At 50.6% G+C, this 24,344-nt stretch overlaps 1 protein-coding gene across 10 annotated transcripts in view; it reads right to left on the bottom strand.

Moving 5' to 3' along the window:
• Positions 1–16,522: 16,522 nt before the first annotated feature.
• Positions 16,523–24,344, bottom strand: part of TENM3 (teneurin transmembrane protein 3) — a 2,305,387-nt gene continuing 2,297,565 nt past the window's right edge. For 9 of the 10 annotated variants that reach the window (XM_063638465.1, XM_063638466.1, XM_063638467.1 and 6 more), the window contains 2 exons: positions 22,764–22,894; positions 16,523–19,938 (listed from right to left, as the gene is read on the bottom strand). In XM_063638465.1, coding sequence (XP_063494535.1) covers positions 19,183–19,938; positions 22,764–22,894 — 887 coding nt within the window. In that variant the 3' untranslated portion in view covers positions 16,523–19,182. The remainder of the gene's footprint in view (positions 19,939–22,763; positions 22,895–24,344) is intronic. The other variant, XM_055276480.2, reaches the window with a different exon arrangement.

Raw genomic sequence — 24,344 nt, 5'->3', positions numbered from 1 at the left:
GGAAGAAGGAAATGTGGGGAAATGGGGTGAACGTCAGGTGGATCAGAGAGATGCAGTCATAAGGGTCAGGTGTGGTATCCGGAATAATGTGGGAGGCCGGATTGAAGTCCGGGCCAGGAACAATGGTAATTGTGGGAGACTCAACAAAGAGTGAGTACAGCTGAAGGAGCTGCGAAGCAGAAAGTATATGCGTCAGGTATGAGGAAGAAAATAGATTTTGGAAGTTATGAGAACTGTAGAGAGTGAGTTGAGCATAGTTTGTGATTTTGAGGGCCTCTAAAAGTATTAAAGCAGTGGCAGCCGCTGCACGCAGACATGAGGGCTAGGCTAAAAGAGTAAGGTCAAGTTGTTTGGACAGAAAGGCTACAGGGTGTGGTCCTGGCTCTTGTGTAAGAATTATGACCACGCTAACCATGCCTAGGAAGGAAAGGAGTTCTTGTTTTGTAGAAGGTGCTGGGGTTTGAGAGATCAGTCGGACACGATTGGCAGGGAGAGCACGTGTGTTTTTATGAGAATTATGCCGAGATAGGTAACAGATGAGGAAGAAACTTGGGCTTGACTGAAGTAATGGGGGCTGTCTGTGAAGCTTTGCGGCAGTACAGCCTAGGTAATTTGCTGAGCTTGATGGGTGCCAGGGTCAGTCCAAGTGAAAGCTGAGAGGCTGGGATTAAGGGTGCAAAGGAATAGTAAAGAAAGCATGTTTGAGATCTAGAACAGAATAATGGGTAGTAGAGGGAGGTATTGAGGATAGGAGAGTATATGGGTTTGGCACCATGGGGTGGATAGGCAAAACAGTTTGGTTGATAAGGCGCAGATCCTGAACTAACTTGTAAGGCTTGTCTGGTTTTAGGACAGGTAAAATGGGGGAATTGTAAGGAGAGTTTATAGGCTTTAAAAGGCCATGCTGTAGCAGGCCAGTGATAACAGGCTTTAATCTTTTTAAAGCGTGCTGTGGGATGGGATATTGGCGTTGAGTGGGGTAAGGGTGATTAGGGGTAAGGGGTGCATGATTGGTCGCCAAGGAGGGAGTAGAGGTATCCTATACTTGTGGGTTAAGTTGGGGGGATACAAGAGGAGGATGTGAAGGAGGCTTTGAACTGGGGGAAAAGGTGGCAATGAGGTGTGGCTGTAGTCCAGGAATAGTCAGGGAAGCACATAATTTAGTTAAAGTGTCTCAGCCTAATAAGGGAACTGGGCAGGTGGGGATAACTAAAAAGGAGTGCTTAAAAGAGTATTGTCAAAGTTGGCACCAGAGTTGGGGAGTTTTAAGAGGTTTAGAAGCCTGGCCGTCAATACCCACAACAGTTATGGAGGCAAAGGAAACAGGCCCTTGAAAAGAAGGTAATGTGGAGTGGGTAGCCTCTGTATTGATTAAGAAGGGGACGGACTTAACCTCCACTGTGAGAGTTACCTGAAGCTCGGCGTCTGTGATGGTTTAGGAGGCTTCTGAGGCGATCAGGCAGCGTCAGTCTTCAGCCGCTAAGCCGAGAAGATCTGGGAAGGAGTCAGAGAGCCTTGGGCCAGAGTTCCAGGGGCTCTGGGAGTGGCTGCCAGGTGAGTTGAACAGTCCAATTTTCATTGGGGTCCTACCCAGATGGGACACGGCTTAGGAGGAATCCTGGGCGGTGGGCATTCCTTGGCCCAGTGGCCAGATTTCCAGCATGTGTAGCAAGCTCCTGGGGGAGGAGGTTCTGGAGGAACGCCTGGCGGCTGCGGTTCACGCATTTGGAAGTTCTTGTGTGCTGGAGATGTGGCTGGGGTTTGTGCCACAGTGGAGGTAAGGAATTGCAACTTTTTTCTATGATTGTACACCTTGAAGGTGAGGTTAATTAAGTCCTGTTGTGGGGTCTGAGGGCCAGATTCTAATTTTTGGAGTTTTATTTAATGTCGGGAGCAGATTGGGTAATAAAATGTATATTGAGAATAAGACGGCCTTTTGACCTTTTAGGGTCTAGGGCTGTATAGCCTCTCAGGGTTGCTGCCAAACAAGCCATGAACTGGGCTGGATTTTTTTTTTTTTTTTAATTTTTTTTTGCATACAAAAACAATAAACATTTTCCAAAAATACATACAAACAAAAAGATGCATATCAAACATATTAGGAAGGTTGCACATGGGAAGTCGGGGAATAGAAATGGGGGTGGGAGTTAAAATAAATGAGAGAGGGACTTTATATGGATCAGTGATAATAACTCAATCCTCTATTTGACAAAGAAGAGGGAGAAGGAAGAGGAAGAAAAAGAAAGTGGGATAAAGGATCAGAAAGGGAGGAAAATAGAAAAAATTAGAGTATGACTCCAGGGTAGACCTGTTTTGTTGTCACTGAGTTGGTTGGTTGGTTTGTCTGTTGTATTCTTCATGTTTCGCCAAGTTGGCCAGACTGGTCTCGAACTCCTAGCCCGAAGTGATCAACCCGCCTCGCCCCCCAGAGTGCCGGGACCACAGACTTGAGCCACCACGTCCAGCCCCCACATTGCTTCCGGTCTCCGTGGTAGACCTCCCAGACGGAGCGGCCAGGCAGAGGAGCTCCTCACTTCTACCCAGACACGGGGCGGACGGGCAGAGGAGCTCCTCACTTCTCAGACGGGGCGGCCGGGCAGAGGCGCTCCTCACTTCCCAGACAGGGTGGCCGGGCAGAGGCGCTCCTCATTTCCCAGACGATGGGTGGCCGGGCAGAGGCGCTCCTCACTTCCCAGACGGTGGGTGGCCGGGCAGAGGCGCTCCTCACTTCCCAGACGGGGCGGCCGGGCAGAGGCGCTCCTCACTTCTTCCCAGATGGGGTGGCCGGGCAGAGGCGCTGCTCACTTCCCAGACGGGGCGGCCGGGCAGAGGCGCTCCTCACTTCCCAGATGATGGGTGGCGGGGCAGAGGCGCTGCTCACTTCCCAGACGGTGGGTGGCCGGGCAGAGGCGCTCCTCACTTCCCAGACGGGGCAGCCGGGCAGAGGCGCTCCTCACTTCTCAGACGGTGGGTGGCCGGGCAGAGGCGCTCCTCCCTTCCCAGACGGTGGGTGGCCGGGCAGAGGCGCTCCTCACTTCTTCCCGGATGGGGCGGCCGGGCAGAGGCGCTCCTCACTTCTTCCCGGATGGGGTGGCCGGGCAGAGGCGCTGCTCACTTCCCAGACGGGGCGGCCGGGCAGAGGCGCTCCTCCCTTCCCAGACGATGGGTGGCCGGGCAGAGGCGCTCCTCACTTCTTCCCGGATGGGGCGGCTGGGCAGAGGCGCTCCTCACTTCTTCCTGGACGGGGCGCCCGGGCAGAGGCGCTCCTCATTTCTTCCCGGACGGGGCGGCCGGGCAGAGGCGCTCCTCACTTCCTCCCGGACGGGGCGGCCGGGCAGAGGCGCTCCTCACCTCCCAGACGATGGGAGGCCGGGCAGAGGCGCTCCTCACTTCCCAGACGATGGGTGGCCGGGCAGAGGCGCTCCTCACTTCCCAGACGGGAAGGCCGGGCAGAGGCGCTCCTCACTTCCCAGACGGGGTGGCCGGGCAGAGGCGCTCCTCACTTCCCAGACGATGGGTGGCCGGGCAGAGGTGCTCCTCACTTCCCAGACGGGGCGGCCGGGCAGAGGCGCTCCTCACTTCCCAGACGGGGCGGCCGGGCAGAGGCGCTCCTCACTTCCCAGATGGTGGGTGGCCGGGCAGAGGCGCTCCTCATTTCTTCCCGGATGGGGTGGCTGGGCAGAGGCGCTCCTCACTTCCCAGACGGGGCGGCCGGGCAGAGGCGCTCCTCACTTCTTCCCGGACGGGGCGGCCGGGCAGAGGCGCTCCTCACTTCTTCCCGGACGGGGCGCCCGGGCAGAGGCGCTCCTCACTTCTTCCTGGACTGGGCGGCCGGGCAGAGGCGCTCCTCACTTCTTCCCGGACGGGGCGGCCGGGCAGAGGCGCTCCTCACTTCTTCCCGGACGGGGCGGCCGGGCAGAGGCGCTCCTCACTTCCCAGACGGGGAGGCCGGGCAGAGGCGCTCCTCACTTCCCAGACGGGGTGGCCGGGCAGAGGCGCTCCTCACTTCCCAGACGGGGCGGCCGGGCAGAGGTGCTCCTCACTTCCCAGACAGTGGGTGGCCGGGCAGAGGTGCTCCTCACTTCCCAGACGATGGGTGGCCGGGCAGAGGTGCTCTTCACTTCCCAGACGGGGCGGCCGGGCAGAGGCGCTCCTCACTTCCCAGACGGGGCGGCCGGGCAGAGGCGCTCCTCACTTCCCAGACGGTGGGTGGCCGGGCAGAGGCGCTCCTCACTTCCCAGACGGTGGGTGGCCGGGCAGAGGCGCTCCTCACTTCCCAGATGGGGCGGCCGGGCAGAGGCGCTCCTCACTTCTTCCCGGATGGGGCGCCCGGGCAGAGGCGCTCCTCATTTCTTCCCGGACGGGGCGGCCGGGCAGAGGCGCTCCTCACTTCTTCCCGGATGAGGCGGCCGGGCAGAGGCGCTCCTCACTTCTTCCCCGATGGGGCGGCCGGGCAGAGGCGCTCCTCACTTCCTCCCGGACGGGGCGGCCGGGCAGAGGCGCTCCTCACTTCCTCCCGGACAGAGCGGCCGGGCAGAGGCGCTCCTCACTTCCCAGACTATGGGTGGCCGGGCAGAGGCGCTCCTCACTTCCCAGACGGGGCGGCCGGGCAGAGGCGCTCCTCACTTCCCAGACGGGGCGGCCGGGCAGAGGCGCTCCCTCCTAGATGGGGCGGCGGCCGGGCAGGGGCTGCAATCCCAGCACCCTGGTAGGCCAAGGCAGGCAGCTGGGGGGCAGGGGCTGCCGCGAGGCCAGACCACGTCACCGCACTCCAGCCCGGGCAACACCGAGCACCGGGTGAGCGAGACTGCGTCTGTAGTCCCAGTACCTCGGGAGGCTGAGGCGGGCAGAGCACTCGGCGTCAGGAGCTGGCGACCTGCGTGGCCAAGATGGCGAATGCGTGCCTGCATCGAAAGGAGAAAAGGCAGGCAGCAGTCGCGCGCGCTGGCAGTCCCAGGCAGTCTGCGGCGCGGGCAGCAGCAAGCCGAGTAGATTGTAGCCTGGGCCAGAGCGGGAAAGAAAGAAAGAAAGGAAGGAAGGAAGGGATTTTTATATTTGATGAAAAAGAGCCTAAACGCTATCTGATTTGGGATAAAGAAAAAGAAGCATTAACCTTGACTATGCCTTTAGCTCCAGTAACCTTTTTTAAGAATAAATTGCCAGGCAGGTTGGGGAGGGCTAGTCACAGAATGAAACTGTAAGCCAGACCAGGTTTGAGGAGGGGAGGTGATAAAATGCTTATAGGGTGGAGGAGTGGAGGCTGAGGAAGAATTGGGACCTAGCTTGGCCTGGTGAGGAGGGGAGAAGTCAGATGGGTCTGTAGAATAGGAAGATTAGAAAGACTCAGCGATGCTTGGGGTGGGACTGAGGGGACAGGCAGGAGGGAAAGAAGGAAGATTTGGGACGAGTTGCATTGGGCACAGAGACTAGGAAGGGACTGATGTGTAAAAGAATGCCTGGACATCAGGCACCTCAGACCACCTGCCTATTTTATGACAAGAATTATTTAGATCTTGCAGGATGGAAAAATTCAAACTGCTGTTTTCTGGCTATTTGGAACTTCTGTCGAGTTTGTATTGGGGTCAAGCAGCATTGCAGAAGAAAATAAGGCATTTAGGTTTTAGGTCAGGTGCGAGTTGAAAAGGTTTTAAGTTCTTGAGAACACAGGCTAAGGGAGAAGAAGGAGGAATGGAGGGTGGAAGGTTGCCCATAGTGAAGGAGGCAAGCCCAGAGAAAAGAGAGCATAGAGACATGGAGGGAAGGGGTTCAGGGATTCTTACCCTCCAGAAAAGCGAGAAAGGGTTTGGGGCACGGAAATAAGGGATTGGGGGGTTCTTGCCCTCTAGAAAAGCGGGACTTGCTACTAAGGGTGAAGGAGAAGGGGTTGAGGGGTTCTGACCCCTGCCCCAGAAAATCAGAGAAGGAGTAGAGACACAGAGAGAAGGGGTTGGGGTACTTGCCCCTCCCCCAGAAAAGCAGGACTTGCCGCTAAGGGTGAAGGACCAAGGCAGGCGTCCCTGCGTGGTCTGACACCTCTGAAATGTGGGTGAATAATCAGAGAGGCATCCCTGCAATGATTAAACACCAAGGGAAGTCTGCCTTCCCAGTCCGTGACTGGCACCGGAGTTTTGGGTCCACAGATAAAATGTGTCTCCTTTGTCTCTACCAGAAAAGGAAAGGAATTGAAATTAAGAGAAGGGAGAGATTGAAGTGTGGTGCCAAGATTGAAAGGAGAAAGAGGTTGAGGGATAGTGAGGGAAGTTGGAGAAAAGAGTAATAAGAGGCCACTTACCGGATTTGAAATTGATGAGATGTTTCTTGGGCTGGTCGGTCTGAGGACCTGAGGTAGTAGGTGGATCTTTCTCATGGAGCAAAGAGCAGGAGGACAGGGGATTGATTTCCCAAGGGAGGTCCCCCGATCCGAGTCACGGCACCAAATTTCATGCGCATCCGTGTGAAGAGACCACCAAACAGGGTTTATGTGAGCAACATGGCTGTTTATTTCACCTGGGTGCAGGCGGGCTGAGTCCCAAAAGAGAGTCAGCAAAGGGTGGTGGATTATCATTAGTTCTTACAGGTTTTGGGATAGGCGGTGAAGTTAAGAGCAATGTTTTGCAGTCAGGGGTGGATCTCACAAAGTACATTCTCAAGGGTGGGGAGAATTACAAAGAACTTTCTTAAGGGTGGGGGAGATTACAAAGTACATTGATCAGTTAGGGTGGGGCAGAAACAAATCACAATGGTGGAATGTCATCCGTTAAGGCTATTTTTACTTCTTTTGTGGATGTTCAGTTACTTCAGGCCATCTGGATGTATACGTGCAGGTCACAGGGGATGCCATGGCTTGGCTTGGGCTCAGAGGCCTGACAACATGGACAATGAAATCCAGGCTGAGGTGGTCTCAGATGGAGAGGAGGAACTTTTTGGGAACCGGAATAAAGATGATTCTTGTTATGCTTTAGCAAAGAGACTGGTGGCATTTTGCCCCTGCCCTAGAATTATGTGGAACTTTGAACTTGAGAGAGATGATTTAGGGTATCTGGTGGAAGAAATTTCTAAGCATCAAAGCATTCAAGATATGACTTGGGTGCTCTTAAAAGCATTCAGCTGTATACATTCACAAAGAGATGGTTTGGAATTGGAACTGATGTTTAAAAGGGAAGCAGAACATAAAAATTTGGAAAATTTGCAGCCTGATGATATGATAGAAAAGAAAAACTCATTTTCTGAGGAGAATTCAAGCTGGCTGCAGAAACTTGCATAAGTAATGAAAAGCCAAATGTTAATCCCCAAGACAATGGGGAAAATGTCTCCAGGGCATGTCAGAGGTCTTCACAGCAGCCCCTCCCATCACAGGCCTGGAGGCCCAGGAGATAAAAATGTTTTTGTGGGCTGGGCTTGCTGCTTTGTGCAGTCTCAAGACTTGGTGCCCTGCACCAAGTGCAGCACAAGCTGCACTTGGGCTGTGGCTAAAAGGGGCCGATGTACAGCTCAGGCCATTGCTTCAAAGGGTGCAAGCCCCAAGCCTTGGCAGCTTACATGTGGTATTGGGCCTGAAGGTGCACAGAAATCAAGAATTGAGGTTTGGGAACCTCCACCTAGATTTCAGAGGATGTATGGAAATGCCTGGATGTGCAGGCAGAAGTTTGCTGTAGGGGTGGAGCCTTCATGGAGAACCTCTGCTAGGGTAGTGCAGAAGTGAAATGTGGGGTCAGAGCTCCGACACAGAGTCCCCACTGGGCATTGCCTAGAGGAGCTTTCAGTAGAGTGCTGCCATCCTCCAGACCCCAGAATGGTAGATCTACCGACAGCTTGCACCATGCACCTGGAATAGCTGCAAACACTCAATGCCAGCCCATGAAAGCAGCCAGAGGGGGGTGTACCCTGCAGAGCCACAGGGACGGAGCTGCCCAAGGCCGTGGAAGCCCACCCTTTGCATCAGAGTGACCTGGATGTGAGACATGGAGTCAAAGGAGATCATTTCAGAGCTTTAAGATTTACTGCCCTGCTGGATTTCAGACTCACATGGGGCCTGTAGCGCCTTCATTCTGGGCAATTTCTCCAATTTTGAATGGATGTATTTATCCCATGTCTGTACCCGCATTGTATCTAGGAAGTAACTAACTTGTTTTTGATTTTACAGGCTCATAGGCGGAAGGCACTTGCCTTGTCTCAGATGAGACTTTAGAGTTGGACTTTTGAGTTAATCCTGGAATGAGTTAAGACTTTGAGGGACTGTTGGGAAGGCCTTCTTGGTTTTGAAATGTGAGAACATGAGATTTGGGAGGGGCCAGGGGAGGAGTGATATGGTTTGGCTCTGTGTCCCCACCCAAATCTCATCTTGAATTGTAATCCCCATAATCCCCAGGTGTTGAGGGAGGGACCTGATGGGAGGTGATTGGATCATGGGGGTGGTTTCCCCCATGCTGTTCTCATGATAGTGAGTTCTCACAAGAGCTGATGGTTTTATAAGTGTTTGACTGTTTCTCCTATGCACACATTCTCTGTCTCCTGTCGCCATGTCAAACGTGCCTCTTCCCTTTCCACCATGATTTTAAGTTTTCTGAGGCCTCTGAAGCCATGTGGAACTGTGAGTGAATTAAGCCTCTTTCCTTTATAAATTACCCATTCTTGGGTATTTCCTTATAGCAATATGAGAACGAACTAATACAGTGTGTGTGTGGTGAGTGTGTATGTGTGGTGAGGGTGTGTGATGTGTGTGGTGATAGGGTGTGTGTGTGGGAGTGTATTTGTGTGTGTTGGTGTGTGTGGTGTGTATGTGGTGAGGGGGTGTGTGTGTGGTGAGGGTGTGTATGTGTGTTGTGATAGCATATGTGTGTGGTGTGTGTGTGTATGGCATGTGTGGTGAGATGGTGTGTGTGATTGTGTGGAGTGCGTGTATGTTGTGTGTATTTGTGTGGGGTTTGCATGTGTTTGTGTGGTGTATGTGTGTGGTGAGGAGGTATGTGTAGTGATGTGTGTGTGTTGTTAGGGTGTATGTGTTGTGTGGTGAGAGTATGTCTGTATGTGGTGTGTATGTGATGGTGTGTGTGGTATCTGATGTGTGTGTATGTGGTGTGTGTCTGCGTGGTGTGTGTGTATGTGGTGTGTGTGTGGTGTGTGTGTATGTGGTGTGTGTTTGTGTGGTGTGTGTGTATGTGGTGTGTGTTTGTGTGGTGTATGTGTGTGTGATGTGTGTGTGGTGTGAGTGTGTATGGTGAGGGTGTAAAGTAAGCAGTGCTCCCCCTGGAGGGCCCTCTTGGGGATGTTCCTGCCCTGCCTGTGTCCCACCTGTCCTCCCTGCCCAGGGTCTCTGGGAAGATGTGGGGATGGTGACAGATTCAGGGTTGGGTAATGGCCCTGGCTCTCACAAGTGACTATGGGCAGAAGTAGAAAGGATCCTTGTCTTTTTGGGGGCTGGGGGACTATGAAATTGCAGGGCGACACCACCAATACAGGGTGGTTTTTACTGTGAGGCAGAACCCTTTTACCCGCCTTGGCACTGGACTTTGCCGGTTTTCAGGGGGCCACCATTTTGGGCATCCTCACGGCCAGGGTCTTGAATGTGGTGATGACCAGTGAGGCCTGATGCCACTGGGGACCAGGCAGGGCCCAGGAGGGAGAACTGGTGAGGCGTGCCCTCGGGGTTCAGTCCAGTTCTGGCCTTTAAAGCTGCCAGAAAAAGGGGGACAACATTGGGCGCCATCAGGCATGGAGCCAGGGACTCTCTGCTGTCTCCTCTGTCCACTGCCTTCCTCCTCGAGTTTCCTTTTCTGGAGCAGGGCAAAGCATGGGATGCTGTCAGGGCTGTGTTTGTGGTGGCCATGCTCCGTATCATTTCCTGTGCGGTTATAAGTATTCACACCTGCGAGTCAGGCTGCATCGTCTTAAAAAGGCGAGCAGTGAGCTCTGGGGTGGGGACAGGGCAGCCACTAAGCTCTGTCCTGCAGGAAGTGTGAGGAGGTGCCAGGGAGCCCTGCTTGCCACTTCCCTCCCTGGTGGGTGGGGGCTGCAGGGAGAGCAACCCCCTTCCCTTCCCGGGGCCTCCTCATGTGGCTGAGCTTTGTGGCTGGGGTTCCCGCAGCTCAGGGACTTTCCCAGGAGATGGTGAAAGACGTCTGGGTGGTAGCCTTGACATCACCATGGGCTCTTTCTTCTAGCTTTTTCTCTCCACCACACACACATGCACACACACGCACAAACACACATACATGCACGCAAATGCCCATGCACACACACACATCCCTGCACACACACACGCACACATGCCTGCACACACGCATGCACACATGCACACACCCACATAGCACGTGCACACACATACGCAAATGTACACATACACATATGTGCACACTCACATGCATACACTCACACATGCACACACAGGTTATTTACACACAGCCACACATGCACATGTGCACACACATATGCAAACACATACACATAAGTGCACACTCACATGCATACACTCACACATGCACACACACATTACATACACATGTCCACACGCACACACGTCCACATATGCATACACACCCCCACATGTGCGTGCACACACACATACACAAACGCACACATACACATATGTGCACACTCACATGCATATACTCACGCACGTGCACACACATTATGTACACAGGTCCACACATGTATGCACACACACACAGAAACGCACACATACACGCACATGCAGGCACACACGCACATGCACAAACACATGCACACGCGTACACAGATGCATGTGCATGTGTGCACACACACACGCAGCGTCTTGGCACAGGAAATGGGGAGGAGCGGCTGGGGGCCAAGGTCTGGGTCCACTGTAAAGATGGGGAAACTGAGGCGCAGAGGCTCGTGGTCATCTCCGTCTCTGCAGAGCCGGCCTGAGAGGGGGCCTCCCACGCTGGGCTCCTCCCGGCTTCGCTGCTTCTCCAGGGAGTTGCTAAGTGTGATTAACTGGAGCACTAACTGGCACAGGCCGCAGAAAGAGCCTGAATGGTGGCGAGGCGAGTCCTGTTTCCCTTTGATTTACAAGAGCCCGGCGAGCCTGCCGTCCGCGTCCTAACAGGCGCGAGAGGAAGGGGCAGGCAGCCACCTCGGAAAAGGCCAGAGCCCGGCTCCCCGCGCCCCTCGCAGGCAGCGCCATGGGGTGGCAGGGTGGGAGCCAGGTCAAGGGACTCAGGCCGGGAGCAGAGGCACGGGGCCTCCCGATCTGGGGCTGCCAGCCTGTGCTTACGACCCAAGAACTTGTGTTTAGGACTGGGTTCCCGAGCAGCCCCAGAGCCAGAGAGAGTTGTTTCAGCAGGCGAGGCGCTCGCTGCTGCCGGTGGAGAGGCCCCGCCTCTGGCTTCGGCAGAGGCCCAGGGCAGGAAGCAACCTGGCTGAAGGCCGCAGGCCGCGGGGGCAGCGTCCCCCCGCGTCCGGCAAACCCGGGGCTGGAGACCTGGTGCAGTATTGCTTCTAGTGCCACAGTCTCCTTGGTGATTGTGTGTGTGTGTGTGTGTGTGTGTGTGTGTGAGAGAGAGAGAGAGAGAGATATCTCACTCCGGGCCTCCCAGTCATCCTGGCTCCCAGTGGGCAGGGGAGCGCTTTGCCCTCCTGGTGAGTGGGGAGGAATGAACTGGGCACGGGTGCGCCGGGCTCCAGCTCAGGAAGCAGGGCCTCTCCCGTCATCCTGTCACTGCTGCCAGCGCCTGGCTGATCTTGGCGTCCCGTTAGTGGCCCTTTGGGATTTCACATGCAGCTGTGCCTGTTGCATCCCAACCTGGCCTTTATCTAGGTGATATTTTGGCTTCCCGAGCCGTCTCTGGCCTTCTTTCTCATTCCAGCAAGAACCTGGGTAGGAAAAAGGGCCTATTTATTGGCCTCCCCAAATGCCAGCGGGCTGCACTCAGGGTCGGTTTCTGAAGGCAGGACACCAGCAAACAGGCTGCTATATGAGATTAGCATCCATTGGCTTCTCTTGGCGACAACCCAGGGGCAAAAGGTTGAATCCCTCCCCAGTTCTGCGTCGCCCTGGCTTTCATGGCTGCCACAGGCTTGGGTAGAGGAGGGAGACTGGATGTCACCGCTGCAAGGAGGCCAGGCCGAGGCGGCTGGGGAGCTGCGGGGAAGCTGGAGGGGGGCGGCTTTCGCTCTTTCAGGCTGTCACTCCAGCACGTTCCGTGAGAGCCCAGCTCCCCCAGAAATAAAAATGCCACTCTGAATTTAAGTGATCCGTTCTTCTGGGGCATTCTTCCCAGTGACAGGACGGTTAACATGAAAAGTAAAAGGGAAACAATGTGATAGTTCAGAAATCACTGTTTTCAGGGGGCTGCAGAACTCAGATAGCCCGCCGACAATTGCTGGGAGGAAGCACCTTATTTTGATCTGTGAGTGAGGGCAACGCGGCATGACAGTGTCTGCTCCACGTGCAGGGAAATCTTACCCGAGCCACTTTGGCAGGGCCCAGGCCTTGGTGAGGCGGTGCTGCAGCAGAAGTCTCCTCTTTAAGTGTGAAACTCGGGGGGCAGAGCAGAGGTGGGGAAGAGAGGGTCAGAGAGCCGGCCCCGCCGCGGTTGGGGTGGAGAGTGGCGAGCGGCGGCGCCTTCTCTTCAGTTTCCCTGCAGTTTCTGGCCCGGGAGGTGCCCCTTCGGCGTCCAAGGACTTTCCCTACCACAGCCGCGGGTCACTAGGGGGCGCCAGAGCCCTTCCTGAAGTCGCCGCCATCCCAGCAGGGCCCGCTGGGGGCTGCAGGGGCTGCCGGGGATTCAGGGGCTGCAGGAGGGGGCGTCCCAGGACCCCTGCCCACGGGGCCGCCGGATGTTGGGACGGCTTTTCCATGTCCGCAGAAGCCAGAGTCCCAGGAACCCCAGGGGAAGGCCAGAGGGAAGCCCCAGATGAGGGAGGACTCAAGGAAGGGTGTTGTCTTCCCCTTGCTACCTCCCGTTCTCTGCCTTGGGTCACCTCTGTGCTCTGCAGTGACCTGTCACCTGTCAATGCTCCAGACTGAAGTTAAAAGCCAGGCTTGATTTTTTTTTTTTTTTTTTGAGCTTGGAAATCGTATCATAGCCGAATAAAGGTATTTTACAATCTGCTTGTTTGTTACCTTTTGTCAATAAATTAAGAAACTGGGGATGACAGACTGACTCTAGGTCCTTTTGAGATCCTGAGTCATCAACGTCCCCCTGGCCCACCGAGGGAGCCCTATGGCGTTCCTTCCAAGCCTTAAAGGACAGAGAGGGTTAGATTCAACCTGACCCACTGCAACGAGAGAGAGAGAGAGAGAGCGAGCTAGCATCGTGGATGCAAAGATAGTTCTGGGGACGATTTTTGCAGAATATTCTCTGCAACAGGTAGACTAGACTTTCCCTACTGTTCGTGTGGGAGGAAGGTGTGGGATGGGGCAGTCTCCAGACTACGGTCATTAATCACGGTACAGTAGGAACTACAGGTTGAAGAGAGCCTGGTGAGCCTCTTCACCGACCTCCACTGAGCGCCCCATTTTCAGCCTTTCAGTCACGCCCGAGAACTTGTCATTTTAACTACTTGGGCATTTATGCTCCCCGCACGCTCCACTGATAGAGTTCACTTGTGAAAATTTTAAAAAATTCATTTTAACCTAGCAGACCACTTGTAAATCCTGACAGTTCTGTGCAGTAAGCTATGCCACAGAGAAATGGCCGCTGTGGGTGGAATTCAGGAAATCTCTGCACACAGGTAGAGGAACGAGATTTCCCTGCATAATACAGGATGAATGCCTGTGGCCGGGGCCTGCTAAGTGTAGCTCACAATTCACCCTGCAAGCAGGGGGACCGTTACCAAGCCTGTCTCTTGCCCTAAAAGTCACAATTTATGGGCTCGGCGCGGTGCCTCACGCCTGTAATCCCAGCACTTTGGGAGGCCGAGGCGGGCGGATCACGAGGTCAGGAGATCGAGACCATCCTGGCTAACACGGTGAAACCCTGTCTCTACTAAAAATACAAAAAATTAGCCGGGCGAGGTAGCGGGCGCCTGTAGTCCCAGCTACGCGGGAGGCTGAGGCAGGAGAATGGCGTGAACCCCGGGGGGCGGAGCCTGCAGTGAGCCGAGATTGCGCCACTGCACTCCAGCCTGGGCGAAAGAGCGAGACTCCTTCTCAAAAAAAAAAAAAAAAAAAAAAAAGTCACAATTTATGCTTCTAATTTTAATTTTCCTGAGCTTAGATCCCAGAAGGATTTATTAAATTTGCTTTGAGGAACCCATTAACTCTAAACTGAATAATGATGTTACTCTAGGCTTAGATCGGTTGATAGGAAATTCTCTATCCACAGGACTCTAGGAATCCTGTATTCCTCCACGACAGGATTCTAAGTCGGTTCATAAATGAAAAGGTTTACTCAATTTACCTAAAAGTTATTAGTAATTAACTAACATCAAGAGACCATTGCTTGCAGGGGTGGTGAACAGCAAATGAGAAGTCCGGCAAAGAGATGATATTCATTATGTGGCTTAAATGAGAAGGTAGAAAATTCAAATGGCTTATCAGTACCTCTTTGGTACTCTGGCTTAACTCTGTGGTTAAAATGGGCGTTAATGACTTATAACTCATTTTTATTTTATTGTTTCATGGGTCTAGTAGGATGTTCAAAGCCAGATGAATAACTTATGGAAAATCTAGGTAAACAGCCCAATGGTCTTTCTTTTGGGAGTAATGGAGAGTCAAACTTGCTTATCTACACGGAAGGGCCGTGAGGAGCTAGAAATACTGGCAGGCAGAGGGGCGCTCAAGGCATCTGTTTTGTTTAGTGTCGGGGGATCGTTATAGAATGAAAAACGCTAGTCCTGGCTGTAAATGATGGCAGCTTTGGAAAGAGCAAGTGCCCGTGGGAAGGGGGGCGGTAAGGAGTATCTGCGGTACCTTCCCGGGGAGCGTTATGGGGAGGCTGTGACGTAGCGGAGGGTACTAGCCCAAGGGAATCTCTGCTCACCTTAACTTGAGCCACTTCTGTGAACTTGGACAACTCAAATTTCTGTAAGTCCCTTCCACCTCCAGCTTCTGGAATGGGGATGCATTTTGTGGACTGGGATGCTGGAATCATATCACTCCTTGAAGGAAAGTGGGATGAAATTTGGGTATCTATGGAAGGGGTGAGATCTTAATACGTTGCCCTTCGAGGCTTCCCAGGGGCAGACTCACCCCACTCTGCTGGAGCTCAGATGATACCCCCCCACCCCCCTCGCCAGGTGGGTAGTGGCAGTTCTTGGTCCAGGTGGACCTTGTCCTCCTCTGTAGAACAGCAAGCGAGCGGCTGTGAGCACTGCCCGGGTGGTTTTGCCCAGACAGAACACGGCGTGGATCAGTGCCTTCCGGCTTCCTCTTGAATCCCTCCTTTCCAAAAGCACCTCGGACAGCTGATTTGCTGTCAGCAGGCGAGAGAAACAACCGCATTCAGGAGTAGCCCAGCGCAAAAGGAGAAAGAAAAGATGGTGAACGGAGTGAAGAATGGGCACGGATAGGGAAAGCATCAACGTCATTCTTTCATTAAAATTTTTTTTTTTTTTTTTTTAAGAGACAGGGTCTTGGGTCGCTCAGGCCGGAGAGCAGCGGTGCGATCATAGCTCTTTGTAACCTCCAGCTCCTCTCCTCATCTTTTCAAGCGCTTGAGGACTGGTCCTGATTTTGAGGTGCTTATATTCAGGGTGCTGCCCTTCTGTTGCGGTCTGGCAGTTAGAACCCCATGCAACTGTTAGGAAATGTGTGGTGAATGTAAAGACATAAATTTCACGGGATGTAGCAGCAGCATATTCCATATTCAGATCATTTTTTCTAGTTTTTACCGGCACCATTTTTATTTGCATTTGTTCAGACGTTACTTTTAAGGAAAAGAGCGTAGAGAAGGAAAGCAGAACTTCGCCTGGTTTTCTGGAATTCCGTTTTGATCATGTTGAAGTTTAATTCGAGGAGAAGAAAACAGACCAGTTTGCCAAGTGCAATGACCTGATTCTTGTTGGATCAACACGTTATGCAGTTGAGGTTGTCACTAGAAAGCAAGTGTGATGAAGTCTGCCTTTTGCAACTAAAATCAAAGCCCTGGCCTGCCGGCCAGAATTGCTGAACTAAGCATCCTCTAATCAGCCGGTCTATATGTAGATTTAGATATCTCCAGGAGGCTGCAAGCCTATCAGGCCCAAACTGATTATTCTAATCAAGTGTTTTAATTAAGCACACTTATTGCCAGGATCACAGGAATGAGGCCTGGTCTCAAGTAGTAATGGGTGGTATTTTTGTAAATTCTTCTTTACAGTTAGCGTGTTTGGCTTTGTGGAGGTGTGTTTACTGTTTTCCTAAAGTAGGCCATGGGAGAGTCCCCTGTGAAGTTCACTCTGCTGAGCCAGCAGTCTGGCCAATGGACAAAAAAAAAAAAAAAAAAAAAAGGTACTACCAACTGGGTTGCAGATGAATCAATTCCCCAACAACTGCATCTATTTGCATCCTCCACGTTAAACACAAAAGCAATGCTGGCTAGCCCAAGACTTGAAAAAATATAAAAACACACACACATTGGGTTGGCTTTTATTGGAATGCCTAGATGCAATCTATAGTCATCAAGTTATGGAAAATTCAGGTCACATATAAAGTTAAGAAGGCAAATGAAAAGAACAATACAAATCAGACAAAATTTACATCTCAAAATATCATGAAAGCATTTTGACTGGCTTTGCCTAAAATACTTTGAATATCAATTTCTTTTTTGTAAGCTAATTCTTTTCATTATACAGTCCCCCACCCCCTCCCAACTCTTAGAAAAAGGTCTTTTGTTTACATATTCCCCAAGGTCACTATTTCTTGTAAAAGCATGTCCAGATCACAAGTCTTTTTAGAAAGAAATAGGCTCATTATACCTACTAACAAGACACTAATTGGGTTGATTTGACTTCATCTAAAATAAGCACCAGGAGATACTCCAAATCTGTTATTTATCGGTGCCCGTGTGAAGACCAGTCCATGTCAAGAAGAGGTTAAGACTGTGATTTCACTTCTGTCATGTGGCACAAGCTTTTCATGGTAACACATCAGAAACATGTCTGAGAATTTAGACTCAGAGCCTATTTCACCCAAAAGTACTTACAGCATGCTAAATACAGGCCTGCAGAAGTTCCACGGAACAGAACTGCAAATACCTAAGTTAACAGTTAAAAAATAAAATGGAAAACAGAATCATGTTTATGTGGTTTGAAATCTCATAGTTTTCTAAATTTGGGCCTCATAATACTTGCCAAAGGATTTCCAGGATAAAAAATATTAATGCTAATCTGTGCTTTCATTCTAATAAAATATCAGCATTCATTAGAAGATTAATTACTTCGGTATGCTCTACCAAATACACAAAGACAGTAATAGCACTGATACTGTAAATTCAGTAGCTATTTTGAAACTTTCCCAGCCAATCTGTTTAATAAACACGCCTACTGTGCAATTTAGAGTATGTGATACATACAAAGCAGTTAGAAAATTATTCTCAATACATCACTTGAACCTTTATATTTACGACATGTTCACTTGCTATATTTTATCACCATTATACATAGAGGAAAACAGTGTGTACTATAGCTCAATGAACTGAGAAATATCTTCTAAAAATATTTTTGTGGCTGAATTTAGTGCTCAGGAAAGAGATTTGTCAGAGCTGAGCCGACACGGAAGTGCAGATGGCGGCTGGGCTCGTTCCCACACGCGTGCATGCATGTGTGCAGGAGGGCGCGGCTGTCAGTTCACTTCCAGCTGGATCTGCCACCCCAGGCTTCCCCGAGACAGAGCAGAGGCTGTCATTCAAACCAGCCCCTAAGATGGTTTGGTCATGTGGGCTTAGAGTAACCCTGACCGGCTCCATCTGGCTCACCCACCACTGCTCGGTTTCTGATGTCTTTCCTAGATCTTAAGACACGTGTTTAGGATCACGACTACATCAGATCCTTTCCTCCTCCTGTTTCCCCAGCATCTGATGTGGTCTCTCTTCCATCATGAGACAGAGCTTTGGAACAGTAACAGTAAAAACCCCGGGGTTAATTATATCAACTCCCCATTGACTTGCAAGGTTGAGAAAGGGCCAGAGAACCCTTCCTCCCGTTTCTTCGAATCTTCCCTTACATTCCACCAGCCCTAGTTGTCTACTGTGTCTCTCAGTTGACAATGCTGAGGACACTGGCTTGATGCGTGAGAGAGGGAAGAGAAAGGAGCTCTCTGATTCACCACCCACCTAGAATTGCACGGTCCTATCCATCTAGTGATAGAAGCTTGCACATTTTTTCAACCTAATACAAAAATATTAACACTTCTGGACATTATAGGCATAAGTTGTTATATCTCTACAATATAATAATTTATACTGTACAGCTATAACAGATAACAAAAGGTGCAATCCTTTTAAAAAATCACACAGTTCACATGTTTTTATCATTTTATTTTTAAGTATAAACTTTTTAAACACTTTACATAAATTAACTCCTCTGAGACTAATATTTGATGTACAGTAAATTGTAATTCATATAAAAATCCATAAACAACTTGTCTCACATAATTTACAAAAAAAATCAGGATTTCCTTTGCTTATCAGTGACAAGGATTCTAGTTGCCAGTTTTTTCCCCGAAGGCAAACCACGTTAGCATTGTAAAATCCATTAATAAATCCCCGCCGCAGAAGTCACTGTGCCAATGTCCTTCTACAAAGCTGCACAGGGAAAGCAGTTGGGTTGTCTAGAAACAGTAACTTTGCCCCACATTGTAAAATGAACAGAGATAGCTATCACATCCTATGCAGACAGACTACTTCTTGTAAGCAAAGGTCGACAATTCAGGACTATTTGGAAACACTGTATGCATTTTTTTCTTTTTTAAAGTTAGTTAAATACAGTGCCTCGAAGGAACAGACGGCCCAGCGCAAAAGATCGAGGCCTTTGTCCTTGATGATGTTTTCTTCTCTGGCTACGTTCAGTCCGACTGAGTGCAGCGCTTATGCATATGTAAACATATTCGTTAAAGCCGATCACCTTTAAGGTCATTCAGAAAAAAGCGGTCCTTGTTTTTGCGGTGTGGGTGTGGGTCGTAACAGCAGTCTCGTTCTCCCGGGAGGAAGGCTCTTGGGCGTTGGAGAGTCCCACTCGGGTCGTGCCACGGGACGATGTGAGCAGGGCGTGAGCGGCTCGGCGGGCGCAGCCCGGGCGTTACCTCCTGCCGATCTCGCTCTGCCGCAGGAACTGGATGTTGTTGGCGCTGTCGGCCAGCTCGGGGTACTGCTCCACCGAGAGTACGTAGTACCCGTCGTAGCCCTGCACCTTGCCGGCGCTCAGCAGCTGCCGCTTCTCGCCCTCCGTCCAGAGGCGCGCGCCCTCCTCGCCGTCGCGCACGCGCTGCTGCTCGCGCGCCCAGGCCCGGGAGAGCGCGCGCTGCCGCGCCTGCTCCAGGATGCGCGCCTTCTCCTCGTCCAGGGTCATGCCGTAGCGCACGTGCAGCGCCAGGGCGCCGAACTGCATCTCCACGTCCGCGAACCTGCGCGTCCTGCCGTTCACCACCGTGGTGGACTGCGACACCGTCACGTTGATGCCGTTCTCCAGCGCCTTGCGGCCGCTGGTCAGCCGCAGCGTGCCCAGGTCGCTCTCGGGCGTGGTGGTCTTGATGAAGTAATGCGTGTCCTTGCCCTCGATGGTGAAGTGCAGGTTCTCTAGGTAGAAGGCGTTGTTGAGCACGGCCGCCACCTTGATGCAGTCCTCGTTGGCGATATTGAGCACGTTGGTCTGCACGCGGCCCTGGCTGACGGCCAGCATGACGCCCTTGCCGATCAGCGACTTGACTGTGGCGAACCACAGCCAGGACTTTGCGCCGCCGGCCCGGCGCCGGCTCACCTGCACCTCGGCCATCTTCCCCAGCGACAGGAAGGCCTTGGCCTGCCGCGCCACTTGCTGCTGGACTCCGAAGATGGGCTGCGGGCGAAACACAACAAGGGGCGCGTCAGAGGCGGCAGGGAGCCTCCCCAGTCCTGACCTACACATGGGGCCCTGGGGACAGCGCCGGGGCATGCATGGAAGCCCCGGGGTCCTTCCCTGATCAGAAGGCTGACAGCCCGGGTGGAGGAAGCACTCGAGATCTGTCCCCCTCAAGGTGATCCCAATGCTTTGGAACTCCCAAACGGCTCACTCATCGTGGATCACTTTAAAGCTTTCTTCATTTCTAACATGGGAAAACCAGTCCCGTTTCTTGCTTTTCTCTTAGTTTCTAGATGCTCTTTTCCCACGCCCACCCCACGTGGGGAACCCAGCTCATCCGGACCTGCATGCTCGTAGCTTTCTCCACAGGAGGCTGAGAAGCCACCAAACACAGAGAGGGATCTGAACGGCTGGGGATACTTAGGGCCGATCACGGGGACCTGCTTCGTATGCTTTGAAATGCTTGTATTTAAGTCAACTCTGTCCCCTCTCCTGGCAGAGTTTTCAGCTGAAGATGGTGAGTGTAACGGCAGAACTGAAATGTACAGGGATGAGTGGACGGTGGGGCAGCTGGAGACGGTATTTGCTACTTTAGGAAAACAATTATTTTTCTCAGACTTAGGGACAGTGGACCGTCTAGATTGGCAAATGTTTTAAATTGGGGGCATCTTAACTCAGCCATTTCTTATACCACCAGATGTTTGTCTGGCCATTGTTTCCCAAATGAAAACATCTGTTTCATTTGCGGCAATGAAAGAAACAGTTGTTTTTCTGCACTTGGGGCAGCCTCAGTGTCTTTGCTCCTGATTCCCTATGCTGTCCTTATAGTGCGCTTCTTCTGACAGAGAACTTGAACCATATTTAAAAGGCTGCTTAGGAAAAGAGCGGGCAAGTGCATTTGTACAGTTAGATGTAAGTGTTTTCAGGCATGTTGGAAAGTCATACACAACTAGGACGTGCATGTTCAAATGCATTAGGAAACTTTGGTATGTCTTCATGCCACTGTATCAGTATAGACAGTCATGTGCTGCTTAACCACGGGGAGGCATTCTGAGAAATGTGGCATTAGGCCATTTCGTCCTTGTGTGAACATCATAGCGGGCACTTACACAAACCTAGATGGTGTAGCCTACTGCACACGTAGGCTGTATGGGATGGCCTATGGCTTCTAGGCTGCAAATCTGTATACATGTGACTGTACTGAATACTGCAGGCAACTGTACCACCATGGTAAGTACTTGTGTATCTAAACATAGAAGAGGTACAGTGAAAACACAGTGTGGGCAGAGCCCGGTGGCTCATGCCTATAATCCTAGCATTTTGGTAGGCGGAGGCAGGAGGATCGCTTGAGCCCAGGAGTTCAAGACCAGCCTGTGCTACACAGGGAGGCTCTTATCTCTACAAAAAATAAAAGATTAGCTGGGTGTGGTGGCGCGTGCCTATAGTCCCAGATACTTGGAAGCCTGAGGTGGGAGGCTCACTTAAGCCTAGGAGGTCAAGGCTGCACTCCAGCCTGGGTGACAGAGTGAGACCCCATCTCAATTAAAAAAAAAATATGACATTGTAATCTTATGTGATCACCACCTTATACAAGGTCTATCATTGACCAAAATGTTGTACACAGGACTATATTTGTAACTTATGAAAAAGGAATTGCTTTTATATCAGGTATGAAACAACAAAAAACAGGTACTGGTACTGTAGATAGCCTGCGTGTGTGTTAACCATGGCGGCCTCTTCTCTTTGTTTTCATTGAAATGATAGGAAATTGCTCAACGGGTGGTTGGGAATTAATTGTTCTAAGAAAGTCTACACTGTCTTCTCCTTATGATCATGGAGTCACCCATTTCTCCATCTCTAATTATTCTTACTGTAAGCTGGAAATTCTGGTGTTGGCTGTGCCTTCCCTTCTGGTCTCTGACTGGTGGGGATTAGAAGTACCACTTTCTGAAGCGGCAGCTTTGACTTTGCAATCTTCTATTATATTTCTTTATTTCTTGTAATGGTTACAGGCCTCTTGATCTGTTATTCTTAGGAAAATTCCACAAACCTTCCTGGTTGTAGGTGGAGCCTTACCAGAGGACATTTATTTTTATTTTGAATCTTTTCCCATGAAACACTATTAACTAATTATTATTATTTTTTTTTTGAGACGGAGTTTCGCTCTTGTTGCTTAGGCTGGAGTACAATGGCGTGATCTCGGCTCACTACAACCTCCAACTCCCAGGTTCAAGTGATTCTCCTGCCTCAGCCTCCCGAGTAGCTGGGATAACAGGCATGCCTCACCACGCCGGGCTAATTTTGTATTTTTAGTAGAGATGGGGTTTCTCCATGTTGGTCAGGCTGGTCTCAAACTCCTGACCTCAGATGATCCGCCCGCCTTGGCCTCCCAAAGTGCTGGGATTACAGGCGTGAGCCACCTCACTCGGCCGAAACACTGCTAATTTTTAAAGAAGTTGAACCTTGTGGCATTGTTTGTGGGTTGCTAATTTGTAATATGAGTTCCCTGCCCTCTTGTTTATTGTATTTTTGCCTTCAGGTCCAGGCTTTCTTGGGGTTCTTTTTAGAAATCCAGCACTCGAAAGTGAGCTTCTGCATTTCTGTGTTTGCATTAGCATTGCTGAAAACATATTTAAACCTGTTCAACAGGCCTCTGGTTTGTTGAACACAAAGGCAGAGGAAGTGTTTTTTTTTTTTCCCTAAAACAGTCAAAAAATTAAAAACTGTCTTTGGTACAGTTTTCACAAGGGTAGTTTGATTCGATGTGGGTAGATAAGACACAAGCTACTTATCACCTTTCCGTAGGTCTTTTTGTTTCTTACCGGTGTATCATCCCACTGCTGACTCTTCACAAGTTCGTAAGAAGGTTCTGTTAAATCAAATTTGGGAACAGGGAATCCAGGAATAGCGTTGTGCAGATGGAAACCAAATGTCACCAGCCAGCTGTTAACATCTAGGAGAAGAATGTTCAAAATGAAAGGTGTTGGAGTTTGTTTTGTCCTTTCAAAAATTTAAATTCTTACCTTAAAAAGAAAATCCAATTTCACAATTAATAATCTGAAAAGGAGCACATTTGCTTTCGTCCTACAAATCTAAACCTACTCTGTTTTTAGACATGAAGATGGTAACCTTCACAGCAGAACTATGGCAAATGCTACAAAAAATGCGAGTAATAGATGCTCAGACAGACTGGGTAAGCCATCACTCCTGCTAAGTTGCAGCCTGTGCTAGTAACAGTGAAAGCAAGAGTAAGAACAATGCACAGCAGCAGGAGAGAGACGTACTTGTAGAAAACAAATGAAATTTGTTTCGTAGTTAGTAAAGGCTGGTCTCAAATAGAAGTTGTGTGTTATTAGCTCTCCAAAGCGATTGCCCAAGGATATGCGGACTTCCACAACCCATTTTCTATTAATAAAACCCCTAAATTGAGAGTATTAAAATCAACAGTTGATTCTTAATCAAAGATGAATGCTGACAGCTGGCAAAACTGGCCAAGGGCACAGAAGTCCTGATTACCATCAGTTGTGACTTCAAAGGCTCACTGTGCACAGGTGGAGACAAACTTTTTGGGGAAAGAACCTGGAAACCTTTAAGATGGTATTTTAAAATATTGCCATGTGACTCCAAAAGCCATTAAGCTCAGAATAAGGCTTTTATTCTATTCTGGAGGTTATAATGTTACAGAACTACTCGGCAGGCTTGCAGCTTTATGAGTACGGTTGGGTGTAGATTATTTTATATGTTAAGCACATTGCTGGAAAATTTGAAATTGCATTTCACCTAATATATTTTATGCTGTTCCATCTCTCTTTTGATGTTTTTCAAAAAATGCTGCTATGGCATTCCCTGCAGTCCACGTTGCTAGGAGAGGATGAATTCAGGAGCTGTGGGCTTTCCAGACTTTCAGTCAGCCCCTGTCAACACCCCTTAAATAACCAGTGGTAAACTGCTTGTCAGAATGATGGAGAGCCACTTGATTCCCATTTCCTTCTCTAGGGCACAGACTCTCACCTCATTGCCAGGCTGGCAGGTCCTTCGTCCAGGCATCATATGGCTATAAAACCAGTGGTATTCTTTCTATTTGAAATGGGGTGGTAGTAGTGGTGGTGGGGAGACATAAATCCTAAGTGGTTCACATAGGATGCAAAGTGATACAATTTGTGTGTATGTGAGAGTGTATATGAGTTTGGGGGTGGGAGGGCCTTATTTTGGGAGAAAATTCTCCCAAATATTAGAGTATTGGGGGCAAAAATTCTGTTACTCTGAACAATGTCTGCACAACAGTGAAAATCAGAGGGCCGTAAGTATTGAAAAGTACTGCCAAAATAATGGGGTTTGAATGCAGATGTGTATTGAAAAACCCTGAATGAGAATAAGGGTGCTGCTGAATCAGGAGACAGAAA

Source organism: Symphalangus syndactylus, chromosome 4 (assembly GCF_028878055.3).
Source record: "Symphalangus syndactylus isolate Jambi chromosome 4, NHGRI_mSymSyn1-v2.1_pri, whole genome shotgun sequence".
NCBI classification, from domain to species: Eukaryota; Metazoa; Chordata; class Mammalia; order Primates; family Hylobatidae; genus Symphalangus; species Symphalangus syndactylus.
Note: the sequence above shows the minus strand (reverse complement) of the source record. Positions and strands in the feature narration are given on the sequence as shown.